A 25,275-nucleotide genomic window follows, 5' to 3' on the forward strand; every position below is an offset into this window, starting at 1 on the left:
TATGATCTCCGCTAAGCCAATGCTTTCCCTTAGGAAAGCATTGAGAGGATTTTGTGCATGTGCAGCAAATATGCCAATCCGCATCTCCTAACTGAGATGCATTGAATTAATGCATCTCTATGAGAAACATTTAGCGCCTCCATGCAGAGCTTGGAGACACTGAATGTGGGTGCTGCACACTGTGCAGCAGTGACCCAGGTCTCTCTAGTTGCTGAGTGACTGTCACTAGAGGTGTGAATCAGCAGCAATATAAACACTGCCTTTACACTGAAAAGCTTGCAGGGACAGGCTATAAACACCAGAACAACTACATCAAGCTGTAGTGGTTCTGACGACAATAGTGTACCTTTAAGAATTGCATTTTTCTCGTTGAAAATGACTGGCTCCTAACTTTTTTTTTGCTGGCTTCTAGATCCCAAACAAATTTGTCAAGCCCTGTGGTAATCCTTAGTTCCAAAGTTTGGAATTTGTAGTTTAACAAAAAGTGTTTCCTGAATGCATAAGATATCGGTTTTGGCCTGTTTGGCTTGTAACAAATGGCATTTAAGCAGGGTGTTTAACCCCTGTACATTATGTGAGTAAATTCTCATGTATTGGCTCTAAATTGAGAGTGCTCAGGTCCTCCGGGTGTCTCATTATATTCCACTTTACATATAGAGGGAAGTTTAAATGTTGCTTTTTATGCTTGATAATAAGTGTGTGGATCAGTGCAGTTGTATCCACAGCTTGAAGCAATATTGGTGACCTCAAGGCCATCAATCTTTCCTGGGAGCATGTATACTCTCGTCGAGGATGCAGAGCAGTGAGTAGACAGAGCTCTGATTACACATAGAAAAAATAAACAAATCAATAAAGAAAGCATGTACATAATGTCCCAGTTTGGGGGAGCATTGCGAAACTTCTGCAATGTGGGTGGGAATAGTCCTAGTGTGGTGGCTATGCGGGCTCTTAAGTACATGTATATGGAGATCTACAATGGTAGAAACATTTATATTCTGAAACAGTGATAATTTCGGGTGTTTTTGTTGATTTTTTTCCCCTTACATTTTTGTATTGTATAGGTAAGTGGTCAGTATATTTTAGCTAGTGGGAGGATATAGAAACAGGGCTCACAAAATAGTTGGGTCAGTGTACTCTCAACCTTGTGCCATTTACAACCCCTTTCATTTGTATACATTAAATTGACGGAGTAATCCTTTTTTTTTTTTATTTTTTTTTTTTAAGTGTACACAGCATAAATAACATATACATAGTTATTAAAATTTTCAGTGCATTACAAAAGAATTAACAAATTTGTCATCACATGCTTTCAACAACATAGCGAAAAATGAAAAACAATATATACACAATATTCAATTTTTGTGAGATTAATCATAGAAAAGGTGAAAGAGGGCAAAGAAGGTCAGGAATTGGTTAGGGAGGAAAAGGGCAGGGGGTTGGAGTTAGGTCTGTAATGGCTGGCACGAAGATTTAGATCATCATTTGGTAGCATAAAGCTTGACAGCCAAAGACTACTTAGTAATCCTAAGGGCACAGATCGTGTCTTGAGGGGGAGTCCCTGGTAAAGTTTGAGTAGCGAATGCTAATCATCAGCCATATTGGCTACTCGGAGTGAAATTAAATCATATAACTTGCTAAGCACTTAACTGCAACATATTAAACTAGCTAACGTAAACAGTGTATAACAGAAGTGGATTATGCCTGCAGACCGACTAAAACGAAGCTTAGGAAATAGTTCAGCATGACGTGTCCGTTCTAGCATTCAACGTCCAGTCCCTGGCCATTCCAGAGGGAGTCTTCAGCAAGGCAGTGAGTGGAGGTGGTTGTAGCCCACACGTTTACAAGGTAGCCAAGCAGGCCATGCATATACGTAGGGAGGTCCGCCGTTTATACAGACTCTGGGATGCCCCTCAGTCATCGGGTGTTCCGCCGCGCGCCATCCTCCGCGTCTATCATCTTAGAATCCATGGAGGTAATTTGCTGCTGGTCTTGGTCTGCAAGTTCGCTGTGGGCCATGGCGAATTTGGCTATTTTATGTTTATTATGGGATGTTCTTGCACCCAATTCTTATGTCTTTTCACAGCGTTTCCATGTGCGATGACCATGAGCCAATCAGTTTAGAGGAGAGGGTGTCTAATGCCTCTTGTAAGTATATGGTGGTAAGTTGCCTGTCCACGCTGGAACAGTCAGCTTCCGAAGCAGGGTTGTTGTCTTCCGAGAGGGCTCTGCCATCTCGCGGTGCAGCCTGTGTGGCCAGAGGCAAAGGGGCAGGTGTTTGGCCAAATTATTTTTTCAGCCTTGGACGTTGTCCTCTTGCCTTTACCTTGTGACATCCTCGGAGTGGTATTCAATATCTCCTAATTCCTCTTATAGCCCAGATGCCAAAGCACAGATTTAAGTGGCCATCTTGCTCGATGGTAAGTCACGCCCTCCACTTTATATTTTTTAATAAAGTACATTTAATAAATAAATAAAAATTGTGTGCACAATCTAATAGAATTTTTGTGGGGATTATTTGGGAAATTTTAAATTGATTTTTCTTTTTTTTTTTATCCTTGTTATCTTACTATTCATATTAGTTTAAAGAAATATTTATCTTTGTTTCTAGTCCAACTTTGCATCTTGTATAAGTATCAAAATGTGGAATTGTAGAAATGGAATTGTGTATGACTCTCTTAGTATATCTGAAAATCTGACAAATTGAGACATTATCCTTAAATAAATCCTTAAATTCTTGACAAACACCGGTATGTTATTACAGCTTTAAGAACACTAAATTGTATTTGTTGATATTGAAAATTACATTATATTGCCAGATATGCTACCTTATTTTCTTTGGGTTCTAAAACATGTATACATTAAACCTCTTTCTCGGTGTCCTCCAGTCTTACATTCATTATGTATGTGGAGCACTACTTTACTCAAGTTTTCTCTTATATTAGATAACTCTTCACTCATGCTTCTACATAGAAATCCCCTGCATCAACTTGAAATGCTAATGCAAAATGTATACAATCTAAACCACATTGACATATCACTTTTATCAGATTTCATCACAGATGGTTATGTAAAAATACAGTGGAGCTTATTGAATAGGCCTCCCTCACTTCTGTAGACATTTTCCAATATTTACAAATAACACAATACACAATCGCCAATTTTGCAAGCCGCTATTAAGCAACCAACCTGGTATGAAAAGTTTGGCTCAGTGGTCAATCCCCAAAGGGGTCTGTAGCGAAGCTCCTTGTACCCCGACTCAATACCTCAGCCAAGGATCGCTTCCCTGCTGGAACCGGGGAAAACCTCCACGCTTCTGCCCCAGCCGCCGTGGCTTGACTGGGGTCCTCATGGAGCCTCTCCATTCTGGAACAAGATAGGGGACTAGCTCTATTTCCTCCCAGGGAGTGGATGACACTTAGGACTGTGAGCTAAAGTCCTTATAAGGACTTTCCCCACCAAATCCTCCACGAGCTGGAACAAAGTGCTGAGCAGTGATTAGCCCTTTCCCCTCCCAGTAACCAGACACACATAGTTCGGGGAGTACAACTGATTTTAATGAGCCAAACTCTGCATTTTATGCACAGACCCCAGCAGCAGGTCTCCATTGTATTCAGCACAAGCCCCTCCCAGGAATCTCTGGGCCTGGGAGGTAATTGAGTTAAAGACTGGTAAGCTAATTATCTCTCAGGAACAGAGAGTCAAACACAAAACATAAAAACATAAAAGTACCCCAAATATCATAAAAACATACAATAGCCCCACGTATTATACATCCCCAAATAGACCTGATCTGAGCGCCCAAGTTGTCCAAATAGCACTCAGATCCTTGTAGTATAGTGATGTCGCGAACATGAAATTTTCCGTTCGCGAATGGCGAACGCGAACTTCCACAAATGTTCGCGAACCACCATAGACTTCAATAGGCAGGCGAATTTTAAAACCCACAGGGACTCTTTCTGGCCACAATAGTGATGGAAAAGTTGTTTCAAGGGGACTAACACTTGGACTGTGGCATGCCGAAGGGGGATCCATGGCAAAACTCCCATGGAAAATTACATAGTTGATGCAGACTCTGGTTTTAATCCATAAAGGGCATAAATCACCTAACATTCCTAAATTGTTTGGAATAACGTGCTTTAAAACATCAGGTATGATGTTGTATCGATCAGGTAGTGTAAGGATTACGCCCGCCTCACAGTGACAGACCAAACTCACAGTGACAGACAAAACTCCCCGTTTAACGCACCGCAAACAACCGCAAACAGTCCATTTGCACAACCGCAAACTCCCCATTTGCACAAGGTTGGATACCAAGCTAGCCATGTCCCGTTCCTTGTCCTCACTGATGCCATTGAAGGTCTCTTCCTCCACCCAGCCACGTACAACACCAAGGGTCCCCGAAAGGTGACAACAAGCCCCCTGTATTTTTTTTTAAATGTACACTACTGTTACACCAGAAATGAGTTGCACTGGTGTGACACTGTGCCCTGGCAGGCCCTGAAACGCACACGTGTGAAGGAAACTGACTGCTATTATATTAGTCAAAAAAGTTTAGTTTTTTTTTAAATGCAAGCTATTGTGACACCAGATATGAGGGGTGGCACTGGGACCACCTTAAAAATATTGGATATCGCTACAAATCATGATCACTATATACTTTCTCTACAAACCTCTAAAACGAACCAAACTACTCATCCATTCGCTATACCACTTTATCCCACCTAGAACTAGTGCCCAGTTAAAATACTTGACTCTTACTTACCCACACTCAGTCGTGCCACACACATTTCACCACTACTCTCACTGAATCCCTCTGACTAAATTCATCTTCTACATCAGAACACTACTCCTAAGATTGGGTTGTATCCATGTCTCTGGTCTTTCATTTAGAATAGGGGCAGCTTCGGTCTCCTTCAACACTGACACTCCAGTGCATATTATTAAAAGATTGGGCAGATGGAAATCCTCAGTCTACAACCGATATATTCCTCATCCCGAGAAAGAAATGAGGAAAGCTTTTAAAAGTTTGGTTTTGTAAATTTGATGCAATAAGTGTGGTTTTTCTTTAATACCTTTTCACCCTCTTTGCATGAACCTGATTTACATATATTACTAATATGTTTCTGAACATATATATTATGTTATTCACTCACTCACTCACTCTCTGGGCCGGCCTAAGACATCATGCTGCCTAGGTCCAACGATAAATGACTATGGGGGATAATGTATAATAAACACCGGTTACTGGCTATGGGGGGGGGGGGGGGGATAATGGTTAATAAACACAGGTTACTGGCTATGGGGGGATAATGTATAATAAACACAGGTTACTGGATATGGGGATAATGTATAATAAACACAGGTTACTGGCTATGAAGGATAATGTATAATAAACACACAAAAAAAAAAGAATGCAGCTTCAGAATTAATCTAAATTGTATGCTGTCTAGGAGGTGGGAGGGGCTGGGAGGGAGGGTCTGCTGCTGATTGGCTGGAATGTGCAGGGGCGTATTAGCCGCAAGGCAAACAAGGCATTTGCCTTGGGCGGCATTTTCCAGGGGGCGGCAAAAAAAGCCGCCCCCAAATGCCCAAGGCAAATGTCTTGTTAGCCTTGCGGCTAACAGACATGCCGGCGGGCTGCTAGGCTGGGTGGGCGGCATGGGTGGGCGGCCGGCGAGGGAGCACTTCCCCTGAGCTGTCTGCTCAGCTCCCTCGCGCGCCGCAGAGTGAGGCTGGGAGCCGGAATATGACGTCATATTCCGGCTCCCAGCCTCACTCTGCGACGCGCGAGGGAGCTGAGCAGACAGCTCAGGGGAAGTGCTCCCTCACCAGCCTGCCGCCCGCCAATGCCGCCTGCCCAGCAGCCACTGGACCACCAGGGAGGAAGAGAACCCCCTCCCCCCCAGCATTTCCAAAGGTAAGGATGCTGGGGGGGTTACATTTAAAAAAATATGTGTTAAAAATGTGAGTGTGTGTGTATGTCTGTTAGTGTGTGTGTGTGTATGTCTGTTAGTGTGTGTGTATGTCTGTTAGTGTGTGTGTATCTGTTAGTGTGTGTATGTGTCTGTTAGTGTGTGTGTATGTGTGTGTGTCTGTTAGTGTGTGTGTGTGTTAGTGTGTGTGTGTGTGTGTGTGTCTGTTAGTGTGTGTGTGTGTGTGTGTGTCTGTTAGTGTGTGTGTGTCAGCTAGTGTATGCGTATCTGTCAGCGAATGTGTGTGTGTGTGTGTGTATTTAGAAGACGGGGGAAGGGATGGGTGGGGGTGGCGCGGGCGGGAGGGGGCGCCTGAGTTTTGTCCTGCCTAGGGCAGCTCAAAACCAGGATACACCACTGAGAATGTGTCTGCCTACTGTGAGGTACAGGGTCAAAGTTTACTCAATGATGACGAATAGGGGGCGGACCGAACATCACATATGTTCGCCGTCCGTGGCGGACGCGAACATGCGATGTTCGCCAGGAACTATTCGGTGGCGAACCGTTCGGGACATCACTATTGTAGTATAGAGGAAACGCCAAAATTCTGACCGGCCGCACACATGGTCCTATGCCTAAAATAGTTCCAGGGCGTTTGGGTCTTTTGCCAGTCAACTTGCGGGAGCTCCTGCGTTCGAAATACGGGGTCCTCCACCTGGCTCTCAGGTAGCGTTTGTTCCCCTTAGTCTCAGGCACCTTCCCTTTAAAAAGCGCTCTCCTGGCTGGTTGCAACGTGGTTAAAAACCCCGGACCAAGTTGTCCGGGAACTGCACGGTCACCTCATGCTGAAAACCATTCCATAACATTTGCAGCTAAGTAAGACCGGGGGCCGACAAAGTCCTCATGCCGAAATTTGTTCCATAGCGGACATGGCTAAGTACTGCTGGGGACTGTTCGTGGGTTTGGTTCATGCGTATGCCTGCCAGGGAGCTAGCGTTCGGTTCCATTTGTGAAAAAGGAAAGTGCCGAACAAGCGGCACCCAGGGAAGGCTGCTAATTGTGGCTGGGCAGGATAACTCCTAAACGGTGTCTCAGACCTGGACTATAGTCCGTGGGCAGGAGTCCGTGGCAAACATTTGTGGGAAGGAGCGTTTGTCACATCTCCCAAATCTATTTAGCACTACTTTTCTCTACATTTCCCCTACATTATGTTATAATGGCAATACGATATAAGGGAAAAACTCTGTCTGGGGGACTGGCGGGACATCTGGGAGGCTAATGCCACACTTTCTCTATGTGTTCCTTGAGTGTTATAATTGCCCTGAAGCAATATGGAGGACTTTGTATTGAATGGGCAAAAGGACATTACCATGGAGAATATGATAAATTCACGCTGGAATACCGGACGTGACATCAGACGCCAGAACAGCCGAACTTCCGCTCACAAGCAGCGGATTCAAATGGCAGCAGCTCAAACACCTTTCTATGCACTGATGAAAACTCATACGGAGTTGAAACGCGTCTGCATTACAGCTTGTGTGTCACCATTAGGGGAATTACACAGCTTTATTTTATTACTATAATTTATTTAGTATTTTACACTACTACTGCTGCACCTCCTGATCCTTCTGGGAGCTGGTACAACCACCCAGGACCTCCAACTTTGCCTGGGCAGGAGTCCGTGGCAAACATTCTTTGGGGGGAGGGAGCGTTTGTCACATAGAGTCCATCTCCCAAATCTACCTAGCACTACTTTTCTCTACATTTTCCCCTACATTTTGTTCTGATGGCAAGAAGATATAAGGGAAAAACTTTCTCTGGGGGATAGCGGTACATCTGGGAGGCTAATGCCACACTTTCTCTGTGTTCCTTACTCACATTTACTTACTCACATTTTGATGTTTTTTCATCCATCAATGAATTGGTATGAAGGTAAATTCCTTGTTCCAGGTGTTCCTATCTACCTGTCCTGTACCCTTTTCAGTACCCACCTTTTATTTATTTTTTTTGTAAATATAATTTTTATTATTTTTCGGTTCTTGACATTTTCGGTTCTTGACATTAAACCAAGCATGTATCAAAAACAAGGAGGCACGCTGGCCCCAAATAGGAATAGCAGAGGAAAGGTGGTGGTTAAGTACCATGTGGGCTCGCAGGCCCCATTTTTAGCATATTGCGTATTGGCTCGCAGGCCTCAATCGTATGGCATTCGCTCAATAACATCAATACATCACTGTGTCCCACTAGTCGCCTAAGGTATTTGATGCGGTTTGTTGCTTATCTCGTCAAGCTGGTCTCTGGGTACCAACGAGTGTGAGGGTGTGTAGACCAGTCTGTAGGTCTCGTGTCTTTTTTTGTAAATAGCTTTCTTTTTTTTTTTGAGTTTCAGAGAAATCGTAGTGCGGGGAGACTCGCAGATTTCAAACATAGAGCAGAACAATCAACATGTCGAGATACGCAGATCTCCAGAACAGTAGTATGGAATGAGACACATAGGTCCCGAGGCATATGAAACGTCCAGCAACTAAATATATTTTAGAAACCCTTTCCTAGGCTTTAAACTATGGAATAAGAAATAAATCTGCCCTTTGGAAAGACATACTAAATCATCAATCTCATGTCCTTTCATTAAAGGATCTCTATAGGGTCAGGAACACAAACATGTATTCCTGACCCTATAGTGTTAAAACCACCATCTAGCCTCCCAGGGCCCCTTATGCCTCCATAAATATATAAATCTTACTGTATTCAAGCCTGAAGCTGTAACTCTGCATGCTGTTTGCTTAAAAAATAAAAACAAGCAATCTGCTGACATCATCAGAAGTGGTAGCCTGATCTAATCACAGTGCTTCCCCATAGGATTGGCTGAGACTGACAAGGAGGCAGATCAGGGGCAGAGCCAGCACAATTCAAACACAACCCTGGCCAATCAGCAACTCCCCATAGAGATCAATTGAATCAATGAATCTCTATGAGGAAAGTTCCGTGTCTGCATGCAGAGGGAGGAGACACTGAATGTTTGGATGCATTTTAGGCAGCCATGACCCAGAAAGGATCTCTAACAGATATCTGAGGAGTGGCCAGTGAAGTTATCACTAGGCTGTAATGTAAACACTGCATTTTCTCTGAAAAAAAGCCTGAAGGTAATGATTCTACTCACCAGAACAAATTCAATAAGCTGTAGTTGCTCTGGTGACTATAGTGTCCCTTTAAGCATGTCTTGTTCCTCATTTTTAGAATGGAATAATAACTACAGTCATTTGAAAAAGAAAGTACACCCTGTTTGAATTCTATGGGTTTACATATAAGGACATAACAATCAACTGTTCATTTAAATTAGGTATATAAAACTCAGATGAACAACAACACATGACATAGTGCACTGTCATGATTTATTTAAGAAAAATAAAGCCAAAATGCAGAAGCCATGTGCGGAAAAACTAAGTAGACCTTATGATTCAATAGCCCGTAGCATCTTTAGCAGCAATAACTTAAATGAATTGTTTTCAGTGTGTCTTTATCAGTCTCTCACATCATTGTGGAGGAATTTTGTCCCACTCTTCTTTACAACATTACATAGTTACAAAGCTGAAAAGAGACTTGCGTCCATCAAGTTCAGCCTTCCTCACATATGTTTTTGCTGTTGATCCAAAAGAAGGCAAAAAACCTAGTCTGAAGCGCTTCCAATTTTGCAACAAACTAGGAATAAATTCCTTCTTGGCCCCAAAATAGCAGTCAGATGTCTCATTGGATCAAGCAGCTATAACCCCACTAATTAGAAATGATATCCCTGTATGTTATGTTTTTGCAAGTATTTATCCAATTGCATTTTAAACACATGTATGTGTGGCAAACCTAGCCACTTCTGGACTGTAGTTAGTAAAGGTTGTCTGTAGGCTGAATATGTACTGTATATTTTAACCTGTGTATATACCGTATTATGGCCGTTCGCATGCTGGCAGCCGTACCCTGCCAGCATACAAACCCCTTTTGTTTGACGAAACACGGCTATCCAGGCCGTTCGCCATACGAATGCGGGCTCCCCAGGTAGACCACCCACTCACCAGTCGTGTGGCATCAATTAACCGATTGCAACAATGTTGCAATCGGTAATTAAGGGCTCTCCTAGGTGGCCGTCGTTCGGCTATCAACCATGCGGCGGTCGGCCATCTTGGATCCTTTGTCTCTGCAGCGGTGTTCGGTCGTCGAGAGCCTGGAACTGAAAACGGCTACTCAATGATCCGAACACCGCTGGACTTCCAGAGCGTTCGGGAGTTCCGCGTTCGGCACATTCTGTTCCCCATAGATGTTCGGTACTTTTAAACCGAACTCAATGTTTTAACGTATTTGGTGCGGCGTTCGGTTAGTTTAGCTGGGATCGGAGCGGTATTCTCACTAAATGTGCCCGCCGACCCCAGCTATCTACCGAACGGTCATTCGTCTAAAAGCGAGTAAAAATGTATAAAATATAGATTTCTGTGTAAATTGTCGGTTTTGCTCCACAAGGGGATAATCCACTTAATCGTCCATTTTAGTGGGAGTATCCCTCTCGTGCAGCAATGCCTGTTGGGATAATTACAATGCCTGATGGGAGAAATCCCCTGTAACATCTGTAAGGAAACCCCTTGCAAGGGGAACTGCATAAATATGGAAGTCTGTGAATAAAGGAAGTTAGTTGACTCCCAAACTGTGTTTCGTCCGGTTATTGGGAGGATTGGGAATATTGCCGTGCTTTCTGCTCTGACTGTGGATTTCCTGAGGATACCAATGGATATCGTGGACTAATATACTGCATTCCGTTACAGTATGGATTCTGATAAAACCACTCTAAAGGCAGATAATTACATATCCTTATTGCTCTTAATGTAAAAAAAAACTTTTCTTTGGCTTAGATGAAATCTCCTTTCTTCCAGATAATGGTTTGTACTGGCCCCGAATATATTTGTATAATGTTATCATGTCCCCCCTGAGGCGCCGTTTTTCCAAACTAAAGAGATTTACATTTTTAAATATTTCTACTTAACTAAAATGCTCCATTCCTTTTATCGTTTTGTAGCTTGTTTCTGCACTTTTTCTAGTGCCATGATATCCTTCTTTAGAACGGGTGCCCAAAATTGCACGGCATATTAAAGGTGTGGTCTTACCAGCGATTTATAAAAAGGCAACATTATATTTTTATCCCGAGAATTTATTCCCCTATTTATACATGACAAATCCTTACTGGCCTTAACAACTGCAGATTGACATTGCATATGCTGCCTATTTGTTGTCTATAGCAATTGCTAAACGTGTAGTTATCCCTAATTCACTACCATTTAGGGTGTAAATTGCTTGTGCATAATTTTGCATTTCTCTACATTAAAGGACCACTCTAGTGCCAGGAAAGCATACTCGTTTTCCTGGCACTAGAGTGCCCTGAGGGTGCCCCCACCCTCAGGGACCCCCTCCCGCCCGGCTCTGGAAAGGGGTAAAAACTTACCTTTTTCCAGCGCTGGGCGGAGAGATCTCCTCCTGCTCTCCTCCTCCGATCCTCCTCTTCTCCTCCCCGTCGGCTGAATGCGCACGCGCGGCAAGAGCTGCGCGCGCATTCAGCCGGTCACATAGGAAAGCATTCACAATGCTTTCCTATGGACGCTGGCGTGCTCTCACTGTGAAAATCACAGTGAGAAGCACGCAAGCGCCTCTAGCGGCTGTCAATGAGACAGCCACTAGAGGACATAGGGGGAAGGCTTAACCCATTCATAAACATAGCAGTTTCTCTGAAACTGCTATGTTTCTGAAAAAATGGGTCAACCCTAGAAGGACCTGGCACCCAGACCACTTCATTAAGCTGAAGTGGTCTGGGTGCCTAGAGTGGTCCTTTAAATTTAATCTGCCATTTTAGTGCCCAGTCCCCTAATCTATCCAAATCCCTCTGCAGCAAAGCAATATCCTGCTCATATTGTATTACTTTGTGTCATCTGCAAACACTGAAACATGGCTTTCAATGCCTATTTCAAGATCATTTATAAATATGTTAAATAGAAGCGGTCCCAAAACAGAATTTACCACTTTTGTCCACCCCGAAAATGTAACATTAATGACCACTCACAATATTGCTTCAATTCATTGAGGTTTGCTGAGATTTTTTTTATGCACAGCACTCTTATGTGCTGCCACAGCATTTTAAGTGGGTTGAGGTCTAGACTTTGACTTTGGTATTTGCAACACCTTAATTACTTTCTTTTTCAGCCATTGTACTTTGCAACTCTTTAATTCTTTTATTTTTCAGCCATTATGTTGTATATTTTCTTTGTGCTTGGGATCTTTGTCCTTTTGCAAGACACAATTTCGGCCAGGCTTTAGCTATTAGATTGATGGCCTTCCATTTGACTCTAGAATACCTTAAAGTACAGAGGAGTTCATGGTTGACTCAATGACTGGAAGGTTCCCAAGTCCTCTGGCTCCAAAACAAGCCAAAATCATTTACCACCATGCTTGACAGTTGGAACACTCTGCTATAGTATGCAGAAACCAGGAGCTAATCTATGATACTGGCTGAGTGTGGTGAATGGTGAGGGATTGCAAAATATAAAAGGTGGACTGTGCCTTTAAGGTGTAAGAAATATGTGCTGTGCCTTTAAATCTCACATAATGTGCGTGGTAGGTCTGCTGGTAAGAGGGAAAATGAGACAAAACAAAACAAAACAAAACAAAAATGGATAATCCAATAGATCACAAAAAGAAAGAAAGATGAGAAAAATAAGAGGAAGAGGGATGAAGAGAAGAAAAGAGTGAAATGAAATAGAGTACGGAAAATAAAAATAATAAAAAGGAGTACGGAAAAAAATAAAAATGAGTAAAAAATGATAATAATAAGATGGATGAGTAGTGGAAAACGCAGCCGATGATATGTGCAGTGCAGATAACTCTATCCCTAATGGGGTATAGGGTAGATGGTATCTGCTCCAAATATTATACTTTGTATGTGTCAAAGATCTGGTTCAAATAATAATAGCAATACAGTATATGGAACTGGATGCTAAGGTGATAGTCTATTCAAAAAGTGTCACTCGATATAGAAAGCAATGGTACAAACTGGATGTAAATAACAAAGCCAGTTTATTGGTAAAATTATAAAAATATAAAAATATGTAATAATATAATACAGGAACTGTTCATACAGAGGTTACCAGTCTAATGAGTTTCAGAAAAGTGCAGGAACCCTTGGATTTGGCTGGGATTGATGTGGATTGACTCGGGCCGATGAGCTTCAGAAATCCTGCTGCCGGTGAGGACGGCGGGCTTTTCGGTGTGCGTCCCGATAAGGATCTCTCTCCAGGGGACGTGCTCTGTAAACGGCTCCACTCGGCAAATACACAAAAGGTCCTGTGCGAATACTGTTCTCTGCTGGTAAGCGCTCTGCGCGCTGGAACTCAGTCCTGATAGATTGCTGTGCTTGTCTAAGACATTTTTATATTTTTATAATTTTACCAATAAACTGGCTTTGTTATTTACATCCAGTTTGTACCATTGCTTTCTATATCGAGTGACACTTTTTGAATAGACTATCACCTTAGCATCCAGTTCCATATACTGTATTGCTATTATTATTTGAACCAGATCTTTGACACATACAAAGTATAATATTTGGAGCAGATTCCATCTACCCTATACCCCATTAGGGATAGAGTTATCTGCACTGCACATATCATCGGCTGCGTTTTCCACTACTCATCCATCTTATTATTATCATTTTTTACTCATTTTTATTTTTTTCCGTACTCCTTTTTATTATTTTTATTTTCCGTACTCTATTTCATTTCACTCTTTTCTTCTCTTCATCCCTCTTCCTCTTATTTTTCTCATCTTTCTTTCTTTTTGTGATCTATTGGATTATCCATTTTTGTTTTGTTTTGTTTTGTCTCATTTTCCCTCTTACCAGCAGACCTACCACGCACATTATGTGAGATTTAAAGGCACAGCACATATTTCTTACACCTTAAAGGCACAGTCCACCTTTTATATTTTGCAATCCCTCACCATTCACCACACTCAGCCAGTATCATAGGTTAGCTCCTGGTTTCTGCATACTATAGCAGAGTGTTCCATTTTTTGTATAGGTTTTAGTGAATCCCTATTTTTCCAGTTTTGAGCGACCTATTGTTAGTCAGACTCCCTCTCCCCTGGGTATTACATTAGGTATACCAGTACTATCCTTTTACATATGCTTGACAGTTGGTATGAGGTGCTTGTGCTAATATGCTGTGTGACCCTGTTCATTATCTCCAGACATCCCCACTTTGGTCTTGTCTGTCCAAAGGACATGGTTGCAGAAGTCTTGTGGTTTCTTCAGATGCAACTTTGCAAACCTAAGCTGTGCTGGCATGTTTTTTTTTTTAGAGAGAAAAGGCTTTCTCCTAGCAACACTTCCAAGCAAACCAGATTTGTTCAGTCTTTTACGAATTGTACTATCATAAACTTTAACTTTTAACATGCTTACTGAGGCCTGTAGAGCAGCAGTTCACAAACTGTGTGCGCGGCACCCTGGTCGCTGACAGGCATACAGGGGTGCCGCAAAATAACCCATGCACCACCCGATGGGTATCACTGTTTTACTACTCATTAGGGGCCCAGTCTGGCGCTGCAGCCCTTTAAGAGCCTGACCGGGCCCCTGCTTGTTCGTGGCGAACGCGGCGGGTGAACATATGCGATGGTCGGTCCGCCCCCTATTCGTCATGGAGGTGGGAGGGTCTGGCAGGGAGGGTTGCTGCTGATTGGATGGAATGTGTCTGCTGACTGTGAGGTACAGGGTCAAAGTTTACTCAATGATGACGAATAGGGGGCGGACCGACCATCGCAAGCTATGTTCGCCGGCGAACGGTTCCCGGCGAACTGTTCGGGACATCACTACTTATAACCCTTCTCAGTTTGATGGGCAGCAGCAATTGCTTATCTAAGATCATTGCTGATGTTTTGCCTCCTTGGCATTGTGTTAACACACACCTAAATGCTCCAGACCAGCAAACTGCTAATACGTCGGCTTTTATAGAGATTGTCATACTTGCTAATGATCTGTTAATCAAGGGCATTTGATTATCAGCACCTGTCTGCTACTTACTCTCTTAAGCAGTAAGGGTGTACTTAAAGTACCACTATAGTGCCAGGAAAACATACTCTTTTTCCTGGCTCTATAGGGTCCTTGGGTCCCCCTAACCCTCTGGGTTCCCCTCCCGCCCATCGCTGGGGACTCTCCTCCTCCTTTCCCGTCATCGGCTGAAAGCGCCCCCCCCAAAAAAATCACAGTGAGAAGCGCGGAAGCGCCTCTAGTGGCTGTTACTGAGACAGCCACTAGAGGCTGGATTAACCCATTTGTAAACATAGCAGTTTCTCTGACACTGCTATGTTTACAGCAGAAAGGGTTAATCCTAGAGGGACCTGGCACCCAGACCACTTCATTAAGCTAAAGTGGTCTGGGTGCCTATAGTGGTCCTTTAATGTCTAATGTCTAATACGTGACTTCTATATTTTAGTTAAATCATGACACCGTGTAATATGTAATGTGTTATTGTTCATCTGAGGTTGTATTTACCTAATTTAAGGACCTGCTAAGGAACAAATGATTGTTATTATGGAAATATAGAATATAGAATTCAGTGCGGGGCTTGGATGCCAAGCGGGAAAGTCGCAGATTGCTTGAGCTCCTGAGAAAAACCTGTACAATAAGATATTTAGGGGGTGCAAATACCCTGCAACTTGATTCCCAGATGTAGCGGATGGCCCTGGGCTGTCATACAAATTTCGTGTAAATAACTGTATTCGTATAAATAACCTGCCAGTTTATATGTGTTTAAAAGAAATGTATTCCTCTGATTGTTCGGTAGAATCATTCGAATAAAGTAGGGGAATGAAACTACCGAACAACCACACCCCTGTGTGAAGTGTGCCTTCAATTAACCGTGGCAACAATGTTGCAAACGGGTAATTAACAAGCTATGCGGTAGGTCCTTTGTCTCCGGGTGGCCGCCATTCGGGAAACGAACACGTGGTGGCGGCCATTTTGCAAATTCCCGAACAGCGGTGTTTTGCCGTCGAGTGTCTGGAACCCAAATCGGACACTCGACTAGGCAAATACCGCTGAGACCTCCAGACTTCCAATAGTTCGTGTGGGAACTACCGAACGGCCCGCCGTTCGGTGGAAAGAACCCCACGAACTAGGGGATTCATTCGAATCCTCCTTAGGCTCCATAACCCAGGCAATTCGTCTGTTTTATTCCCTTGTCTGTGACCGACCGCAGGGCCAAAATGCATGGAACGGTTTTCGGATACTTTACCCCTGCGGTCGGTCAAATCTTTGCCTGCTCATAACTCCTGAACCCCTGGTCCGATCTGGGTGATTTTTGTGTATGTTACTCACCCAGATCAGGGCTATCAGGGGATGATTTAAAGGGGTACCCCTAAGTTTAGGGGTACATCCAGGAACTGGGGGAATCTGAGTACAGTGAAAAGGGGATTATGATGTAAGCTGAGGGGAGGAGAGATGTGGGAGGTTACTATTCCCAGATTGGTTACTGTAATAATTGTTGAAAACTCCTCCCTTGCATGGGAGCATGCTTTATAAGGCACCGTGGAATAAAGCTTGTCAGTTCTGCTCCTGAAACTGTGTGTCGTCCAGTTATTGGGATTGCTGTTGGGATACTGCTGTATTACTTTACCTGCTGGAAACCTTGCCTGTGGATTTATAATTGCCTTGTTCCTGAGTCTCACTTGGATTATAAGCGGAGATAACCTGGAGAATATTGTACCTCCGCTACATTGGTGGCAGCAGTGGGATCCAGACTCACAGAGGAACAAGCATAAATGGAGTACGGATGGAGATTGATTTTACTACGCTAAAACGCTCCACGCTGAAGGACCTCCTAGAGGCAAGGGGTATACAAGCCAGCAGCAAGAAGAAAGCGGTACTCATTACTGAACTTATGGCAGAGTACCGAATGGATGGCGATTCGGTTCCCGAACAGAGGGATCCGGGAGAAACACAGGAACAGATGGAGTTCCAGAGGCAAGTTCGATTCAGGCTGTCCTTTTATGGGGAAAACCCCTGAGAGGAAATTATTTCAGACTATGACAGAGGTCCAAGAATTTATTTTAAGGAAACAGATGACAGCAGCACCAGAACACAGCTCTGCAAGAAATGTGCCACAAGAAGGTAAGCCTAAGATATACTATACCAGGCTTTTAAAACATATGTGGAGGCAGAGGAAGATATAGACGCTTTTCTGCAAGACTTTGAGAGACTGTGTGCACTGCATAAAATCAGCGCAGAGGACTGGGTACCCATTTTGGCCGGAAAGTTAACTGGGAGGGCAGCAGAGGCATATCGTACTGTACCTAATGAGGAAATACGGAATTACAGCAAAGTAAAAGAAATTATACTGGCCAGGTATGCTATAACACCAGAAGCCTACCGGCGGAGATTCAGGGATTTAAAGAAGGTGGAGAAAGACTCACACGCAGAGTGGGCATGCAGATTACAAAGGGCAGCACTCGGGTGGGTGCAAGCTAGCAAGGCACGGTCCATGGAGGATGTAATCCAGATGATGCTGATGGAGCAGTTCTATGAGGGAGTAGCCAGCGAGGTCCAGGAATGGGTAAGGGACAGAAACCCTACATCCCTCACCGAAGCTGCCAGGAAGGCAGATGAGTATCTGGATGCACGCAGGCAACAAAAACCTGCAGCTCCAAAAGCCACATTTAAAACCTTTGGGGGAACCACTTACACCCCAAGCCCACCAAGACCACTACCACCACCACCACCACCCGCTGCACAGCCACGGTTCCGTCAGCCCACTTCGGGCCCCTGTCATCACTGCCAGAAGTGGGACATTATAAAAGGGAATGCCCACAGCTGCGGGATCGTTCCACCTGGATCCGTCCAGGCCCACCACCACCAAGAGCAGCCACAGCCCACCACTACCAGGATATGGTGGCCACACCATATGGTTCAGCCGTTCCCATTACCACCGTGGAACAGTGGGAGGTACTGCACGAGGCGGATCCTATCCAGGCCAATACTGATAATCTGCCACATCACCGACAGACCGTATACCTGGAGGGTAAAGCAGTCCGAGGGCTACGGGACTCGGAAGCCACTATCACCCTGGTACAGAGCCACCTGGTTTCGGATCAGGCAAAACTACGTAAAACTGTGGCCGTCAGGGTAGCCGGGGGAGCAGTGTACCGGCTACCTACAGCAAGGGTACATTTACATTGGGGAGCGGGGTCAGGACACGTGGAGGTGGGGTTGATGCCGCAGTTACCGGCGGAGGTTTTATTGGGGAACGATCTGGGGAGGCTCACATCTGCTTTTGAGCCCCAGACGCCCACCACAGGAGAAGCACACCCTGTGGTCACCCGACAGCAGACCCGCACCCAGGATTACAACACACTGCTGGAGGTCCAGGTAAGAGACCCTTCCTTAGAATGTGTTCCCTGGGCCCCACCTAATGAATTTGCAGCCGAAGTAGTAACAGACCCTACGCTTCAAGTATATAGGGACAAGGTTGTCACAGGCTCACCCGGGGGGGAGGTAGAGAGATTTGTCTGGGATAAGCAGCTTTTATACAGAGAAACAGACAAGCAGATGGTTGGGTCAGACCCGATAGTGATGAAGCAGCTAGTAGTGCCGCAGCTGTACCGAACTAAGTTACTCCAGATAGCGCTTGATATTCCGCTATCCGGGCATCTGGGGGTCAGTCGCACTAGGTACAGACTAACACAAAATTTCTTCTGGCCAGGGATCAGCCAGGAAGTACGCAGATATTGCACTACGTGCGATAGGGACCGTAGCTTTCAATCAGGCAGAAAGTGCTAATTTTAAAACTGGTCCGACATGGCAAGTTACAGGCTGCCTGGCAGGGACCATATAAGGTGGTGGAACAGAGATGTGACACCACCTATATCATAGGCCCCTGCACAGGGAATGGAGGGCGACGCATGCTCCATGTGAACATGATGAAGCCCTACCAGGAGCGCGCAGAGGAGGTAACCGCCATATGTGCGCCCAACTCCGAGGAGTTTGACAGCTTACCACTTCCCGATTTGCTGGGAGATGGGCAGTTATCTGGGGATTTAGGGGAGGTTGCACTGGGAGATCGGCTGAGCCCACAGGAGCGGATTGAGGTACAGCAGCTATTAGAGGAGAAACAAGACACGTTCTCTAATGTACCTGGATACACCCCTGTGGCCACTCACCGGGTCGAGACCCCAGGGCAACTACCCATGTGCCAGACCCCCTACCGCATCCCAGAAGCGGTGAGGGAAAACATGTGCAAGGAGATCAATGAGATGCTCCAACTGGGGGTGATTGAGCCCTCAGATAGTCCATGGGCTTCTCCTGTAGTCCTCGTGCCGATGCGAGACGGTAAGACTCGCTTCTGCGTGGACAACAGGAGATTGAACGAGAAAACCGTGTCAGATGCCTATCCTATGCCATGGATAGACGAGTTACTGGATAGGATGGCCATGGGCCAATACCTCACTACTATTGACTTATGTAAAGGATATTGGCAAATCCCCCTGGCCCCAGACGCCATCCCGAAGTCGGCCTTTGTCACCCCATTTGGCTTGTACCAGTTTAAGGTCATGCCATTTGGGATGAAAAACACCCCAGCTACTTTCCAGAGGATGGTGGATCGACTCCTGGATGGCAAAATGGCCGCCGCCACGTGTTTGCATATTGAACGGCACCCACCTAGGAGATATACTGTACATTCGTATGCTTTTCAATCAGGCTGGTGTGAAGAATGATGGGGAGGTAAATTAGAGCCACACTTCTCTCCGGGGTGGTCTGGTTGTTCCGTAGTTTGTTCGTATGTCGAACGGAGCTATTCAACCTTGTATCCATTGCGTTCCTGCCGAAAAACAGCTTCCAAGTAACAAAACATAGAAATACTGTTGCACCCAAAAAATTTTATGGACAGCCAAACGCTATCCACTACAGAGTAGCTTCTCATTTCTTAAACAATGATGTTGAAAGACACATCCCGTGGATGTGGAAAAGATGTTAGTCTGTTTGAGAAGGGTCAAATCATTGGCATGCGTCAAGCAGAGAAAACATCTAAGGAGATTTCAGAAACTACTAAAATTGGGTTAAGAACTGTCCAACGCATTATTAAAAACTGGAAGGATAGTGGGGAACCACCAGTGATGGGCGCATCAAGGTAAGAAGAGAGGCAGATGAAGTTATGCACCCATCATGCCTAGTGCCTACTGTACAAGCCTGTGGGGGCAGTGCTATGATCTGGGGTTGCTGCAGTTGGTCACGTGTAGGTTCAGCAACATTATGTGCCCAAAGAATGAGGTCAGTTGATTACCTGAATATACTGAATGACCAGGTTATTCCATCAATGGATTCTTTCTTCCCTAATGGCACAGGCATATTTCAAGATGACAATGCCAGGATTCATTGGGCTCAAATTGTGAAAGAGTGGTTCAGTGAGCATGAGACATCATTTTCACACAAGGATTGACCACCACAGAGTCCAGACCTTAACCCCATTGAGAATCTTTGGGATGTGCTGGAGAAGGCTTTGCGCAGTCATCAATACAATATCTTGGTGAAAAATTAATGCAACACTGGACGGAAATAATTCTTATGACATTGCAGAAGCTTATTGAAACAATGTCACAGTGAATGTGTGCCGTAATCAAAGCTAAAGGTGGTCCAACTAAATATTACAGTGTGTGACTTTTTTTTTTTTTTGTCCAGACAGTGTATAATTAGTGTTTATCAAGGCCTGGCTACTTTGTAAGTAACGCAGGCTCTACAGTACACACGGTTATATGGATATTATTAATAACCTGTTACGTCTTGATATAATAATCAGAATAACTTCAGTTCAGGAGGAAGTTTACCCCTCTTTGCAATACAACGTAAAATTGATTTGTGTTGGGTTTGCTTCTTTTTAAAATCAACTGTAAAAATCCAGTATGTGATTTCAACTTTAGAATTTGTATTTTTTTTTTTTTTTTTAAGTCTATAACTTGTTACTAAATTACAATTTTATTTTCCTTTTCTTGTAGAATTATCATCGGCCCTTAGTTTTACGTACAGCTGATGTTCGAAGAATTGCATCCCAGACAGGTATTTCTGAAATGTGGAAGAGTGATCTACAGCCTATGCTTGTTGAAAGGGTTTCTGGTTCACAAGGGAATTATGCTGTACGTCAGGTGAGTATCGAATAGTTTATAGTATTTCTATATGAAATTCTAGAACTAGGGATGCACCGAAATTTTCAGCCAAAAATGGGCCTATCCCGTTTCAGCCTAAAACGGGTCAAATTTGCAGAAATTTTTAAAAAATTAATATTTTTTTTTTATATACCGTATATACTCGAGTATAAGCCGAGTTTTTCAGCACATTTTTTGTGCTGAAAAACCCCAACTCGGCTTATACTCGAGTCAATAGTCTGTATTATGGCAATTTGCATTGCCATAATACAGACTGGGGGCTGTGGGGGCTGGCAGAGCTGTAACTTACCTCTCCTGCAGCTCCTGTCAGCTCCCTCCTCCTCCGCGCCGTCCGTTCAGCACCTCGGTCAGCTCCCAGTGTAAGTCTCGCGAGAGCCGCGGCTCTCGCGAGACTTAGAGTGGGAGCTGACAGAAGAGCTGACCGGACGGCGCGGAGGAGGAGAGAGCTGACAGGAGCTGCAGGACAGGTAAGTTACAGCTCTGCCAGCCCTCCCTCCCCCCAACTGAACTGCCAATGACACTGGACCACTAGGGAAGGAGAGCCCCCCTCCCTGCCATATATCAAGCAGGGAGGGGGGACGAAAAAAAAATAAAAAATTATAATAATAATAAAAAATAAAAAAAAAATTAAATTAAATAAATAATAATAAGAAATAATAATAAAAAAATATGAAAATAATTTAAAAAATAATAACATCGCCCACCCCCCCACCAAAGCTCTGCAACACACACACACACACTGCACACATACACATACACACACTGCATTCATACACACACACTGCATTCATACACACACACTGCATTCATACACACACACTGCACTCATATACACACACTGCATTCATACATACACTGCACTCATACACACACACACTGCATTCATACACACACTGCACTCATACACACACTGCACTCATACACACACTGCATTCATACACACACACACTGCATTCATACACACACACACTGCATTCATACACACACACACTGCATTCATACACACACACTGCATTCATACACACACACTGCATTCATACACACACTGCAATCATACACACACTGCACTCATACACACACTGCACTCATACACACACTGCACTCATACACACACTGCACTCATACACACACTGCACTCATACACACACTGCACTCATACACACACTGCATTCATACACACACTGCACTCACACAGACACACACGGCACTCACACACACACACACAGCATTCAAACACACTGCACTCATACACACACACTGCATTCATACACACACTGCACTCATATACACACACTGCATTCATACACACTGCATTCACACACACTGCACTCATACACACACTGCACTCATACACACACTGCACTCATACACACACACTGCACTCATACACACACACTGCACACACACATACACACGCTGCACTCATACACACGCTGCACTCATACACACGCTGCACTCATACACACGCTGCACTCATACACACGCTGCACTCATACACACGCTGCACTCATACACACGCTGCACTCATACACACGCTGCACTCATTATACACACACTGCATTCATTATACACACACTGTAAATAAATATTCAATTAATATATTTTTTTAGGATCTAATTTTATTTAGAAATTTACCAGTAGCTGCTGCATTTCCCACCCTAGTCTTATACTCGAGTCAATAAGTTTTCCCAGTTTTTTGGGGTAAAATTAGGGGCCTCGGCTTATATTCGGGTCGGCTTATACTCGAGTATATACGGTATATATAATTTTTTTTTGTAGTGCATAGTTTAACAGACATGCTTGCATTAACAATTTAGATGATTATATATCACAATAAAAGATAGAAATGATAACATGAAAAGTCAAGAATACTGCACTTGGGATGGGGGGAGTGGGGACAACATTTTGAGAGGGGGAGAACGCTATGGGACAGGGGGAACAGTATGGGACAGGGGAGGGTGGAAAGAACACTATGGGACAGGGGAGAGGGGAGAAATGAACACTAAAAAAGAGGAAGGGGAGAGAGGAACATGAAATGACCACTAAAATAGAAGGGAGAAGGGAAGTTTTTCATATTAGATTAATTCAATTCATTAAAAAGTCTAATAATAAAATGATAGGAAAAAAACTTTTAAAAAATCATTTGGGGGAAAAAAGTAATTTTCAGTTTCGGTTTTTCGACCAAAGGTATACTGAATTTTCGGTTTCGGCCCAGAGTTTTCGTTTTGGTGCATCCCTATCTAGAACAGTACTGCATGATTAAAAAGCTAAATACTAAAAAATTCTTGGAGGAAGAAGCCAAACTTCTAAAGAAGAAAAGCTACTACAATCCATAGAACATGAATGAGAATAAAATTACCTTTAATTCATCATTGGATTAAACAAAAAAGGGGGAGCATTGGAAGCATTTCATGCCTTAGAAGTCCCTGTTTTGTTCCAGCTTATACTAAATCAAAATAAAAGTATTTTCCTTTTCATTCATTTTCCTGGTTTGTGGCATCTTTTCTTTTTAAGAATTTCGGCTTTTACTTTCTATTATTTGAAGCAGTAGCACAACCTTACCGTCATGGAAAATGTAATGGGTCTAATATGACTTCATCGTATGCTAACATTTTCATGGATCAGTTTGAGTCCAAGTTCATTTTTATTCATGGGCTTTTCATGGCCCATATATACTCTTTATGGCTTTACATGAGGACATCTTTAGTGTCATCAGTGTAACTCTCTGATGGAATTCTTTGAATATTTTAAGTCACTCGACTTGAACATTACATTATCTAAACGTTATAACCATCATGGCATCCGTTTTCTTTATCTGACCATATAGAAGTCTCCCTTGCTAAAGGCATTTTGCCGAAACGTTGGGGCTTTTTGATTGACTCTGTCCCGCCTTCTCACTAGGTCTGGTATACTTTTGTCTTCTTGTATGTATATTAATTCATGGGTTGTTATGGTATCTCATAACTAACATATATTTTGACATTCGGTAATTTATGTACTACATATTTGACGTATATGCAAGTCCAACATTTTTTGGCTGTTGCTTTGTATCACTTATACGATATTTTTTTGTTCTGCTGAATATATTCAAAGAGATCCAACTATTTAATAAAGATATTTTTGTGTATACATTTATGGTTGTGCTCCTTACTTGATAAATACTTGTAACTTGTTTAGGCTTTTGGGAATAGGGCCTTGTGTGAGTGAGCACCCACTATTATGTTCCTAGCTCCGTTTGGAGACTGCCCTTATTAGCCTTTTGAGTGCGCCTACCTTGTTTAGTTTTTTATCATATATAAGTATTGTGAAAGACTGGGCATTAGAATCTTGTGTCCACTTCCACTAGAATCTTGTGTTCACATCCACTGCGCTAAATCATGCAATTCTCAATTCAATAGGAGAGCGCAGTGAAAATAACACTATAACAATAAAATAGAATAGAATAGTAATAACAAATTTGCTGCTAAAAACACATTAAAACATTCCCAAGTTTTTCTTATATGCAAAGCTCGAACAGAAAGTGTCAGCAGATCTTCACCTAGTGAGATATTCTCTGGGGTTCCACAAACCTCCGTTCTAAAAATCCAAGTTCCAATTCAAGGTATAAGTATAGATGGTTAAATGACGACACTGTATCAAGGGTCAAATTTCATATAAACGACGCAACCACAAATTTCTCTACCTAACTTATTAACGTGTATACAGGACTACAATATAGTATCTTACTATAAACTCAACCTGACTAAAACGCAGGCGTTGGGCATTGACCTCCCGGGCCAAATCTTACAAACGCCGAAGGACTCCTTTAACTTCGACTGGAGGGAAGATTACATAACTTTTCTAGGTATTAAAGTAGCTAGATCAACACACCTAATGTTTAAATATAATTACGAAAAGTTGTCTCACGAACTAATACAAACACTTCACCAATGGGGCAGTGACTTCCACTCGTGGCACGGGCGAATAGCTGCATTTAAAATGTCACTACTCCCTAAACTGCAATACCTGTTCAGGACACTGCAGATTCCTATCCCCAAACAATATATGCTAGCTCTACAAAAGAGCGTTACACGATTCGTCTGGGCTAACAAAAAACCCAGAGTGGCGATCCAGGTACTTAAAAAGCCAACCT

The 25,275-nt window shown here is 43.4% G+C and overlaps 1 protein-coding gene across 1 annotated transcript in view; it reads left to right on the plus strand.

Moving 5' to 3' along the window:
* QPCT (glutaminyl-peptide cyclotransferase) overlaps positions 1–25,275 on the plus strand; it is a 298,053-nt gene that overhangs the window by 125,271 nt on the left and 147,507 nt on the right. The window contains exon 2 of the mRNA XM_063443353.1: positions 20,976–21,122. Within this exon, the coding sequence (XP_063299423.1) occupies positions 20,976–21,122 (147 nt within the window). The remainder of the gene's footprint in view (positions 1–20,975; positions 21,123–25,275) is intronic.

The sequence above is a fragment of the Pelobates fuscus genome, chromosome 2, assembly GCF_036172605.1.
Source record: "Pelobates fuscus isolate aPelFus1 chromosome 2, aPelFus1.pri, whole genome shotgun sequence".
NCBI lineage: Eukaryota > Metazoa > Chordata > Amphibia > Anura > Pelobatidae > Pelobates > Pelobates fuscus.